Raw genomic sequence first — 11,771 nt, forward strand, 5'->3', positions numbered from 1 at the left:
CCCAGGTCTGGGAGAAGAGTGGCTCTGAGCCCGCCACTGTGCGAGAACTTCCTATGCTGCCTGGGGTCTGATCCCAAAGCTCGCTCTTAAACACTTCAGAATGGAATCTGGTTAAGCCTGGGAGAGGATTAAGATGTGCTTGTCTTTCCATGCCAAATTCTTAAAAATATCTTCTTTCTCTGCCTCTCCCTCCACCCCTACATCTCTCAAAATCCTATGCATTATATACACTCTTTCAAAGAAAGCACGGAGTTGATGGTATCCCTAAATAAGGCTAGGAGCTCACATATTAAAAAAACAAAACCAGCAAAGTCAGCACAGTGAAGCGGTAGGAGGGCAGAGAGCAGAGCAGGAAAAAAACCTGTGCAGCAATTCTAAAAGACCAGGGGCTGGGGTGGCAAGGGCTCACCAGGACCCCTCCCCGAGCTCAGCAGTGCCACTAGATGTCACTTACCCATTTAGTCACTGCCTGGAGGAAATGGTGCAACCCTGACTGTCCACCCAGAAACGGTGGCAAACCTCCACCCCTGACCACACACTGGGTCCCCTACTGGTGAGGGTGCGTGTACTTCCTGAGCTATCTGGTGGGCTAGTATGTACAGGAACTTGGGTGAGAGTTGAAAGACCAAAGATGCCAGTCTTGGCTTACACATCTGTTCAGCATCAACCGCACAAGAGATCATCTATGTGTGCAAAGTTAATCAGTTTCAGATAAGGCTACTTACCAGCTCCTCCGCCTCAACTCCTGTCATCTCTGGCCTAGATTACAGCAAGAACCTCCGCTTTGGTTTTCTGTTCCCACTCTCTTCCAGTCACAGCACCCACGGGGAGTCCTTTAAATCCTGAGTCAGTTCACACCATTGTTCAAAACCCTGCACTGGTGCCCGTTTCATGCAGATAGTAAGTCCCAGGGCTTACAATGGCCTACAAGGGTCTATATCATGGGCCTACGTCTCCCCCTGCTCACTGACCCCCCAGCCCCTACCCCCCTCCCCTTGGCTTCCCCTGTTCCAGCCATGCTGCTACCTAAATATATCAAGCATTACTCCTGCCTTTGCACTGACCTCTTTCTCTGGAATATTCTTCCCCCAGATATTTACTTGACTTGCTCCTTCACGTCTTTCAGTTCTGCTCAAATGTCACTTCCTCAAAAATGCCTTCTCTAAACAAACGGTCTAGAATCTTATGTACACATATCTGCCTTATCCCCTTACTTTTCTTCATATCACTCATCATCCCCACTACAAGGGAGGTCTGTGCAGACTCCACTGGCCTACGATAGCACCTGGTTTGTGCTCAGTAAATATTTCTTGAACAAATGGATGAAAAGTGAATGACTTCAGCCAAAATCAATGACTACTAAGGCTGAAAAAAATATCTTTCATTAGTACACTTGTTCTTGATTTAATCATTTATTTAACTGTCCTTGAAGATTGAAGGCAGGAGGAGAAGGGGACGACAGAGGATGAGATGGTTGGATGGCATCACCGACTCAATGGACATGAGTTTGGGTAAACTCTGGGAGTTGGTGATGGACAGGGAGGCCTGGCGTGCTGTGGTTCATGGGATCGAAAGAGTCGGACAAGACTGAGCGACTGAACTGAACTGATAGGTGCATGAAAGAGGTACTCTGATAAAAATCAGGTCTGAAAATGAGAGGGATACAGCCATACAGCCATGGTGGAGGCCATGCCCACTGGCTGGGAGAGTTCAGAACTCTCCATGATGCCCCAGCTGCCCTCTTAGAAATCCCAACCCAGCTCATTAAGGCTCAGAGAATGTGTTTATGCATCTTCAACTCCTTGTTTGCAGCATCTGTCCACCTCAGGTCCCTGAGGATCTAGCTCAAGCTCCCCATCCTCCTGTTTCTAGTCCTGGGGAATTACCTGATGGTCCAGTGGTTAAGACTCTGGGCTTCCACTGCAGGGCACATGGGTTCCATCCCTAATCAGGGAACTAAGATCCCCACACACTGCGTGGCACAACCCCCCAACTTTGCCCCCCACAATATATATATATTCATATATATATATATGAAATCCTGTGGCCCCCTGGGGGCTTCCAGCACTTACTCAACAGGTCAGCCTCTCAGGTCCTTGATTCCACAGACTTCATCAACCTCGTCTCCATCTAGGTTTAGGCACTTGCCTCGGGGACCACACACTGTCAGCTGTGAGCATTTAAACTCTTCACTTTTCTGTTTGGGTTGCTGAATGATGCTAGAAAAAAAAAATGTGACAAGCAGTTTGCAGGGGTCCTGCAAATTCACTTTCTGACCTCAATCAGGAGCTCTGCCGTTGCTCAGAGGCCCTTTCTTGTGTTCTCAGTCAGCTCACTCTCCTGTCTTCTTGGTGGCTGCTCCACACTGTCTTTATTCTTTCCAAGTTTCTGTCCCTTGGCTTCCCCCTCATACTCAGCTGACCATTCTGCCTCCAATTTAATGAGCAAGCAAGGTCACCAGACCCTAATCACTTTATTCCACCATCATCCCAAGCCAGCTCCAAGAATTACCTTGCAGTAAAGTGGTTAGGACTCTGCGCTCTTAACACCAAGGGCCTGGGTTCAATCCCTGCTCAGGGAACTAGGACTACACAAGCTGCCACGTGGCCAAAAAGCACCCCCAAAACAAAACAAAACCCAACCATCTCCATCTGCCATCTGCCTTACCGTTTCCTCTTTTCTTTCTGACCCAGCAGACAAGGGATCCTGATTGCTGGCCAAGGCTAAGCTTGGCATCCCTCCCCTCTACTCTTTCAGGATCCACTGTAGCTTAATTCACCTGCCCTCTCACGAGCCAAGTTATGCTCTGCTGGCTTTGTCTATTGGCGCCCTCAGCCCTCACACTCCCACAGCAACCCTCATCTGCTTCCCTTCAGAGCCAACAAAGAACAGCTCACAGCCACTCCTTCCTCGCCTCGTTTATTCTCCAGCCCGTCTGGGCTGAGCTGCTGCCGCCCCTCTCAGACGCTGCTCAGATAAAGGGCACTGAATTGCTACAAAACAGACCCTTTTGTTGGCTCTCAGCGGACTGGCTGTCCATGCTGTTAATGCTACCTCCCCCGTCCTGGGAGGAGTCTCCTTAGCTGTCCTCTTACCTGATGGTCCTCTCTCAGACCTCTCTTCCTCCAGCAGCTTCTAAGGACGGGTACTTCCTGAGACTCTGATTTTGACCTGCTATTTATATGCCTTTATATAAAGGCTTCATTCCAAGCCAAGGCTTTTATCTTACTATTGTGCTCTTGTCTCCTAGTTTCCAGCCCCAGATCTCATTTACTCTGCTAAACTCCAGTCTGGTACATCCAGCTGCTGGCTGGATATCTACACTTGGGTATCTTCAAGAAGCTCAAAGTCAACCCAATCAATACCCAAGTCATCTTCCTCAAAAACCTGCTCTCCTGCCCACCATACACTCTGTCTTTGTTAATGGCACCACTGCTGTCTATCCACTGTAGTTCAGAAATATCAAGGCAACCTTTAATCCCCTTGCTCTGATCTCTAAATCTTATTGATTCTACCTTCTCAGTGATGCTCATATGCACCTTCCCAATTTATTAATTCAGGACTACATCATTGCTCATCAGATTACTCAAACAGAAGAACTCATGTTCTGGCCCTACTCAATCTTGCTTCCGTTTGGCTGCCAGCATTGTCTTCCTAAAACCGAAATCTGATCACATCACTCCCCTATTTTAAATTCTTCGGCGACTCTAGACAGTGCTTGCCACGGGGCATTGATATCAATTTACTGGTTTCTCTGCTTCAGGTTACTATAAGCAACTGGGGGCACATGCCATCTCTGTGTGCCTAGCAAATGCCTGGCACATAGCAAGTGTTTAATAATAAACATTTGAGTGGCAGGATGCCAACCTCATCAGATGCTGCCTGGCTGTGTTACCAACCCAGTCGGAGAGTGGTTAAGAGCTGAGGCTCCAGACAGACAGACCTGGCAGGTCTGCGTGCCAGCACTGCCAACTTCCAGCTGTTTAGCCTAGGGAAGATGTCTTACTTTTCGTCAGCCTCAGTTTCCTCAACTGTTCAATTGGAATACTACCATCTCCCTTACAGAGAGTAGGACCACGCTCCTAAAGACTCAGCACAGTACCTGACTCAGAGAAGCACTCAACAAATGGCTGCCATTATTATTATTAATGATAGCAACCATTAGCTAGACTTCAAAGTTAGAAGAAAATCCCAGGATTTTAATGCCAGAACCACTGAGGCTCCTAGGAAGCAAACTGATTTACCAGCACAAACTGAGTAAGTAGCAAAATCAAAATTGATGCCTAGTGTCTACATAGCAATAAAATGCTGTTCTGCTATCAACTGTTTGGTGGACTTGCCCTAAGTTACAGGGTAAATGAAAAGTGCATTGTGAACAATACACAGCCTGTAATGCAGGATATTCATAAATGCCCTTGGCAAGGTACAGTTGCACACATGGGAATCTGTGTCTCTAAACTTGGACTTAGGCTAGTGTGCCTTGGGGCAAGTTCATAATTACAGTACTGTTCATCTTTCCTTCTGTCAGCTGTAATCATCTGTTAAACTAGGAATCAAGTGATTCCTTGTTAGAGTCTTGATTCAATCAGTGGGTTTTTTTTTTGGCTGTACCACGTGGTTTGTGGGATCTTAGTTCCCTGACCCGGGATTGAACCTGGGCCCTCTACAGTGAGACTGTGGAGTCCTAACCACTGGATTCCCAAGGAATTCCCTCAACCAGTGGCTTTTAAGGGTAGAGAGAATGGCAGCATTATGACCTGAAATTTCAAAATACACTTCCCCTCCCAAGAATCACTTTACTATATGACATTTCAAAAGATCAGTGTGTTTGGCAGCATATACTTCTCCCACTCTTTTGCCCTTTATCGTTCTCACCTGCAGAAGGGGGCTCAGCATTAGGAAATATCAAGACATGGAAAGAGTATTGTCGGAAGAACATTTGTTTTCTTGTGCATATGCTCCAAAGGGCCTCAAACTTAAGGCAAACCAGGACTTGCTGATTGGTATTTAGGTAGAAATCTGCAATGGGGCTTATCTGTCATCAACTGGATGAAGCCTGAGAACAAAGGGGCAGAGAAAGAAGGGGATTAAAGTACAGGGATCCCCAGGCACCCTGCAGGGTGAGCTGGGCTCGGACCAGGAAGTATGATATGAGAAAAGAGCAAGAAAATGGTTGCAAGGTCCTCTGGTCTCCAGGTTCTTTTTGGTGAGCAAAAGTGAGACTTAGCCCTTCCCAATGCTGGACGGAGGGCGCCTGAGCCGGGGGGTGAAGTAGAGCATAAAAGCCAAGTGCAACTAGAGATTACCATACTAAGTGAAGTAAGTGAATAAGAGAAAGACGAATACCATATGATATCACTTATATGTGGAATCTAAAACATGACACAAACGAACTTGTCTGTGAAACAGAAACAGACGCACAGAGAACAGACGCATGGTTGCCAAGGAGGGAGGTGGGGGGGATGGATCGGGAGTGTGGGGTTAGCAGCTGTAAACTGTTAGATACAGAATGAACAAGGTCCTACTGCAGAGCACAGGGAACTATATTCAACATCGTATGGTAACACAGTGGAAAATAACATGAAAAAGACTATATGATTGTTATATATAACTGAGTCACTTTGTTGTACATCAGAAACAATATTGTAAATCAACAGTATACTTCATAAAATAAATTACCCAGCCAGGTACCCTAAAACCTGAACTCAAAGGAGAATTTTCCACTTAGCTTCTAGTTTCCTGATTGCAATGTAATTAAGACTCACATTCATTTAAGACTTGTAACCCGTTTTTGGTGTGACCTTCCTACATTATTCCCACTTAAGAGATGTGTAAGAGCGCCTAGCGCTTCTTTGTGAAGTGTCATGGACATTGCTTATGTTGGGTTCAACAGGAACCAACTTGCTCAGAGCTCAACAGCTGCCTGTTCAAGCAGATGCTGTAGTGCGGCACACAGCAGCAAGACCATGTCCAAGGTCTCATTTGGCTGCAGCAAATTCTTCTATAGGCAGCCGCAACTGCGACTCTGGCCTCTGGAGCCAAAATAGCCACTCAAGAGGGCAAGAGTCTCGGTGTATACACGGAGTCTGCATTCTCTCAAGACAGAGCGCAGACAGTGATCCCAGCCACAAGGTCAGACCTGTGACTCACTTTCCCAACATCAGGGTGTGTACCACCAAGGAAGAGCTGGCAGGAGCAACCAGGCTGGCGTCACCGAGCACCTTTCTCCCCCGCTCCATCCCTCCCACATGCCCACTCTGAGTCACTCTCCTGGTCACATACCCTGTGTGAGGGTGTTCGTGCGGCTTGAAGCGTCGTCTCAGGTGTGCTTGTTGATCTGTGGTAGGGCCGAGAAGGCAGCAGAGCACACGGGCGACAGACAAAGGCTTGGTCAGCGCTTCCCGATGACTTCCAGCAAACCAGGGTCCATCAGTGTCGTCCAGAGACCCAGCCCCCCTGGCAGAGCTACAGCGCTAAGGAGTCTGTGGCAAAGCTATTTAATGTGAAGTTATAAAGAAAACACCACACAACTGTTTTTCCTTTATAAAAAATTTATCAAGGGAATAATTTGCATTTTCAGAGGCTTGGTTTAGCAAAGTAAAAGACTAAAACTCATTGAAACACTTTAAAATTCTTCTTTAACCTAGCAAGTGGGATTTAAATTAAATAAATTCTCTATCACTTTAGGAGACTGCTTTCCTAAATCAGAAAAATTGATTTCCAAGTCACTCTCTTACCTCTACTGCCCATAACCCTAAGGAGAAGTAAACCTCACCAGGAATGGCTCCTCCGGAATTCAAGGTGGAAAGAACAGGTGATATCCCAACACAAACCAGATGTAGACTCTGAGCAGAAAGCAGAGTCTGAGAGATGCATTGTGATCATACAAGTTATCATCCAACAGGATACTTCTGAGAGTGAAAGAGGGTGCTGTTAATTGCTTGAGAGGAAAGGCATAATGAGACACATGGCCACCCTAGTGATAAGGCAGTTTGGGAAAAGACATTTCCCAGTTTGCCGTGCCCTTTGAAAGTCAAAAGACTTTCCCAGAAGCAAAGCACCTTGGGACACATGGTTAGCACCATTTAAGAGGTAAACGGCCCAGGGGTGGGTTCTGACATGGAGGCGTCCTCCTTCCAAGTAACATTAACCAGACACACAACACCTGAAGTGAATTTCAATGGATGCTAAGCCTGGGGTGCAGCCTCCCTCTCCCAGAACCCCTGGCTTCCAAGGTGCGGCGCTGGTGGGGCTGTCCATGGCCCACTGCCCCGCCCTGGCTGTGTTGCTGCTTCCGCCTGCCGCATCGCCAGTGACCCCTAGTCTTTAGGGGGATTCTGGGCCAGGTGCTGTTCCCATTCAACTTCAACCAACTTGTACAGCTCCATGGTGGCCTGAGCATCTTCCACTGAGGAATGTCCACTTTTCCCAGCCTGAACAAGGGAGGAAGAAAAGAGCATGAGGCTACAAGAGGCCGTTTCCTCCCTTCCCAACTGGTTCTCTCCAACCTCAGTGATGCTGCTGCTTGTGCAGTTAGCGGGCTGCAAAGGCAGACCTCTGGTGGGGCCCCACTCATCACCTGATTTCAGGGGTTCAACTCCTATACTATGGTGTGCCTCAGTCCTTTCTGTGGCAACAAGTACACACCATATTGTTCTACATTCTTCTGTAGAAGCAGAACAGACCTGATCATAGACAGACCTTCTGAGTCTTCCATGTTCCCTAGTTTCTTAACTAATCTATGTATGACATGTCTATACTCTCATGCCAGGCAGACCACCCCCTCTTTGACTGCCAAACATATGAAATACTAAGAGGCCCCTGAAGCCACTTTATGGTCAGTGAGGCCACCACAACTACCTGCTTCCCATTTTTCTTACTTAGGGTTTTAGTCCCACTTTTAGGCTTTTTTCCTTTTCCAAGTACCCTGGGGAACACTCTGGGAAGTAGGAAACAAGAACTGTTATGCCTAAGTAGAGATGGACCTCTCTGCCCAAAGTTCTTCCCATCAGAGCATCTCCCCCTGGATCTTTCTACAGTCAGAGGAATCTGAGTGTCAGAGCCTGGAGAGAGGCACCAGGTGAGCCTTTCCCGTCCAAGCCAGGGGTCTGGCAGCCTTTGGGGAGACGCTACCTGGATGTCCCGGTTCAACAGCTTCTTGGTGAGACTCTTCAGAGACATGGTGGCATTCTCTGGGCAGTCAGCCTTACGGTTGAGGAGGGGGATATGAGAGGTGTCTCGTGTGAGGGACTTGGGATGAATGTACTGAAGGGCTTTGAAGTCGTTGTGGATGGCATGCCCCACCACTATCTTCCCTGCCAGAATCTTCAAGATCTGAAACAGACATGGAAGAGGAGGTGGTAAGAAGCACGACTCACAGATGCAGCCTCTGCATTCTAAAAGTCCAACACAGCTCTAAGTCCTCCTAGGCTCTTTTCACCACTTGCTCACCTGTCTCATCCTTGAAATGCCTTCTCCCACAAGTTTTCTTTTACCTGAAATCCATCTCCTCTCCCCGAGGTAAAAGTAGGCATCTTTCATGGTGTAACCCTGTTTGGATGCCTAGCCAGTGGTTCCTTATTGTCGCATTAATTTCTACCTCAATGTGATGTTCATGTAATTACCTAGTTCAGTCCTGGCTTGATACTTGAAGTTCTTTAACCATGATAATTGTTACGTTGGCCTTAGATACAGGCTGGGACAATTACTGTAAAGATGGGCTCCAGGGAGGTAATGGAAGCCCCCAATTATATGCAAATTGATATGCGTATGTTTCTGTGTTTGTTTTGGGAGGGAATCTATGGCTTTCATCAGACTCTCAAAGGGCCTACAAGCTATAAAAAATTAAAAATTGGGAATTAAGAATTGGCAGTCCAGTGGTTAGGACTCAGCACTCTCACTGCCAGGGGGACCAGGTTTGATCCCCAGTTACAGAACAAAGATCTCACAAGCCTCAAGGTATGCCCCACCCCCTAAAAAAAAAGATTCATTTCCAATGAGGATGTCGAAAGAATATGCCATGAACTCTGAGGGCTGTTACCAAAATGGGGTTCCAAACAGACCGCGAAAGAGTTAACAGGCCTGGAATCAATGCCTGGCCTCTCAATGGGACCCCCTTGGAAGGGTACAGACTCATTTGAATGTACCTTGGTCTCATACCCCAGCTTGGGCACTGATTTTTATGATGAAAACCAGATATAGTCTAATCAACTTGGTATTTAGTCGCCCCTACAGTTTACTGACCACTAACACCTTTACTTTGCATTAATTTTAACACACAGCCTTCATTAAAGCTAAGTGGATGTGCTGTTTCAGACCCACCCGATCTTCTGACTCTCCCGAGCCTTTGCTCACACTTGAGGGTGCACAGGATGTTCTTTAACTCTTCATGTTCTTTCTAAAATCTAGCTGATGAAATTCCTTCAACTTACTGCTCTGGCATATGAGAAATTACTGGAACAGTGTGTCTAGACAAGACAAAGAATGTGGAGCTGAAATTACACAGTGGATCAAGGGTGCCCTCTGGAGGCCTTCCAAGACCAGCAGCTCCTTTCCGCTTCCCCTCTACCAGCTCATCCTCCTTTCCTGTTCATTCAGCGTGCCTCCAGTTTTCAGCATAGAGCTTACAGTGGCTAGGATTGTTCAGTGAATGAGATGAGAACCCCAGCATATCAGGCCTGTGTCTTTTACCCCCTTCACTGCAGGCTGCCTGTTCCAGTTATCCACCAACTTTCCACACTGCCACAGGCCACTTCTTGCTTGGGAAGCGCCCTCCACCTCTCTGTTCTCAACCCCAGCCCCACCTCTACAAGGTATTCTCAAATTGAGCCCTTTCCCCCTGGCACTCATGCCTGCTACTCTGTCCATCACAGGTTGCTGTTTTTCTAGCAGAGTCCCAATTAGCCAGATGAGGATTCCACTTGGGATCTAAAACAGATCTAATACAGTTTATTACACCAGCTATTTGTAAGTTTCCAGGTTCTTACCACTCTTCATCCCAAAAGAAAAGCCTTCTTTATCTGCTACTCCCATCCACTCCAACCATCCCTCCACAATCCTTTGGTGCCTTCCCAGAGTGATATCCTTTGCTGAAAAATGATTTGGACCTTGCCCTATCTGCTTCGCTGCTACCACCATCCCTCATGCCTCCTACCTGGTTCCGAGCAATCTTGAAGGGTGTAGCATTCACCATGTGCTGCTTCCGGATACCACTCCATCTGGTCCGGTAGTCCACAATGTGGCAGGGGGGGAGGATGTACTCATCATAGAGCACATCTCCGTCGTAGTTGACAATGCTACATCGAGCCAAGGAACTGACATGCCCCTTGGGTCCAGTACCCACCATCTCACAGTCAATTGCCACCATCTTCCCCGGTATCTTCTGGGATACCCCAGAGTATTTATTCTCTGAATGTGTATGGGTGGAGTTCTGTGGGCCATTCTTGGGTGGAGGATTCTTCTGGGATCCCTTCTTCTGGGGGCGAGTTGGGTGGCTCTTAATCTTTGGTAGGGCGCTCTGGAACTCCCCCAGCAAATCTACTTTAGCCACAACAGAACCAGCCTTCTGTGAAGGGGCAGGAGTCAGCCAAGGCACTGCAGCTTTCTTGTCCAGGGACTGCTCTGACCCACTGCTGGAGGCAGCTGTTGTCTTCTTCTTTGGAAGGGGAGTGGCCTTCCAAGTGCCATCTACCCTGGGAGTTTCCCCTTTCTGTGAAGGTTCTGAGTGCAACTTAGGCACCTTGCTAGGGGGCTGCTTCTTCTTATTGAGGAAGCCTTTCCGTTCCAACAGTCGCCTCTTCTTGACGAATTTTCGGTGCTTGGCATTTCCCTCTAATGCCTTTTTGGGGGGAGGCTCGCCAAAATCCAGATTGAGGAGTAAGGTAGACATGATGACACTGGATGGTTGAGAGAACAGTTGGGAAGAACAGCTTACAGATGAGAGGAAGATAGAAGACTCATCTGCTGAATCCCACAGACCAGCATTTGGAGGTTTGCAGCATACCCTAGGGAAGAAAGCGATCCTGATAACGGAGCCCATAGGCTTGGGAATCAATAAGACCCATCTTTGCAGGACTTAAGAGAGAGGAAAGACATCAGAATAACCTCTCAAATAATGTGAAATGGCAGAAGGAGAACTTCATTCTGAACCAGGAAGCCTGGATTCTAGAAAGCTCCACAATTCACCAGCTGTATGGTATTAGGAAGGCCATGTCCCCTCTCTAGATCTCAGTCTCATTTGTAAACTTAGGGGGTTGCAAAACCAACTAGCTGAAACTGCGATCTACAACGCCAGAATAGGTGAACTCTATCATCTGCCCATGGAGGGAACGTCTAAGTATGCTCAAAGGCAGTGACAGGTTTGGCAAAGTTGACCTCTGGATTACCCTAGCATCCCCACGCGGGTCCCACGAGTAGAGATACAAATTCAGGCACTCATCTCCCTCGTTTCCAGGTGGGGGAAATCTCCACATGCATCTCACTCAAGTCTCTGTCCCACGAAAGGACCTTTGACAACACACACTGGTGGGGGAAGGAACCGAGTCTAAGGATCAGCTGCCATCCACGCCGCGGAGCCAGCCTCGCACGCTCACTCACTTACCTCCTAGATGGACCCGCTAAGACCGGAAGCGCCAGGAGCCGGATGCGGAAATTGGCGCGCGTCGGCGGTGCCCAGGCCGGCAGGCCCGCGGGTTGGAACGCGCCGGAGGCCGGCGCCCGCGTACCCACACGGCCCCTGTCTCCGGGAGCGAGGCCAGGGATTCCGAGTGTGT

The 11,771-nt window shown here is 48.0% G+C and overlaps 1 protein-coding gene across 1 annotated transcript; it reads right to left on the reverse strand.

Moving 5' to 3' along the window:
• Nucleotides 1–6,535: 6,535 nt before the first annotated feature.
• On the reverse strand, nucleotides 6,536–11,748 carry ISG20L2 (interferon stimulated exonuclease gene 20 like 2). The gene is made up of 4 exons (XM_005898745.3): nucleotides 11,600–11,748; nucleotides 10,154–11,003; nucleotides 8,134–8,334; nucleotides 6,536–7,433 (listed from the first exon to the last, which is right to left on the reverse strand). Exons 2-4 carry the CDS (start codon nucleotides 10,886–10,888, stop codon nucleotides 7,320–7,322), a joined length of 1,050 nt encoding a protein of 349 aa, XP_005898807.1. The 5' UTR covers nucleotides 10,889–11,003; nucleotides 11,600–11,748; the 3' UTR covers nucleotides 6,536–7,319.
• Nucleotides 11,749–11,771: the final 23 nt, after the last annotated feature.

Source organism: Bos mutus, chromosome 3 (genome assembly GCF_027580195.1).
Source record: "Bos mutus isolate GX-2022 chromosome 3, NWIPB_WYAK_1.1, whole genome shotgun sequence".
Classification (NCBI taxonomy): Eukaryota; Metazoa; Chordata; class Mammalia; order Artiodactyla; family Bovidae; genus Bos; species Bos mutus.

Bases quoted from the DNA above. Each gene is read 5' to 3' on its own strand.
- ISG20L2 (XM_005898745.3), bottom strand. From the start codon at position 10,888: ATGTCTACCTTACTCCTCAATCTGGATTTTGGCGAGCCTCCCCCCAAA. The intron at 8,335-10,153 runs GTAGGAGGCATG...TGTCTGTTTCAG, and splicing joins TCAAGATTGCTCGGAACCAG to ATCTTGAAGATTCTGGCAGG. The intron at 7,434-8,133 runs GTAGCGTCTCCC...TCCCTTGTTCAG, and splicing joins TGTTGAACCGGGACATCCAG to GCTGGGAAAAGTGGACATTC.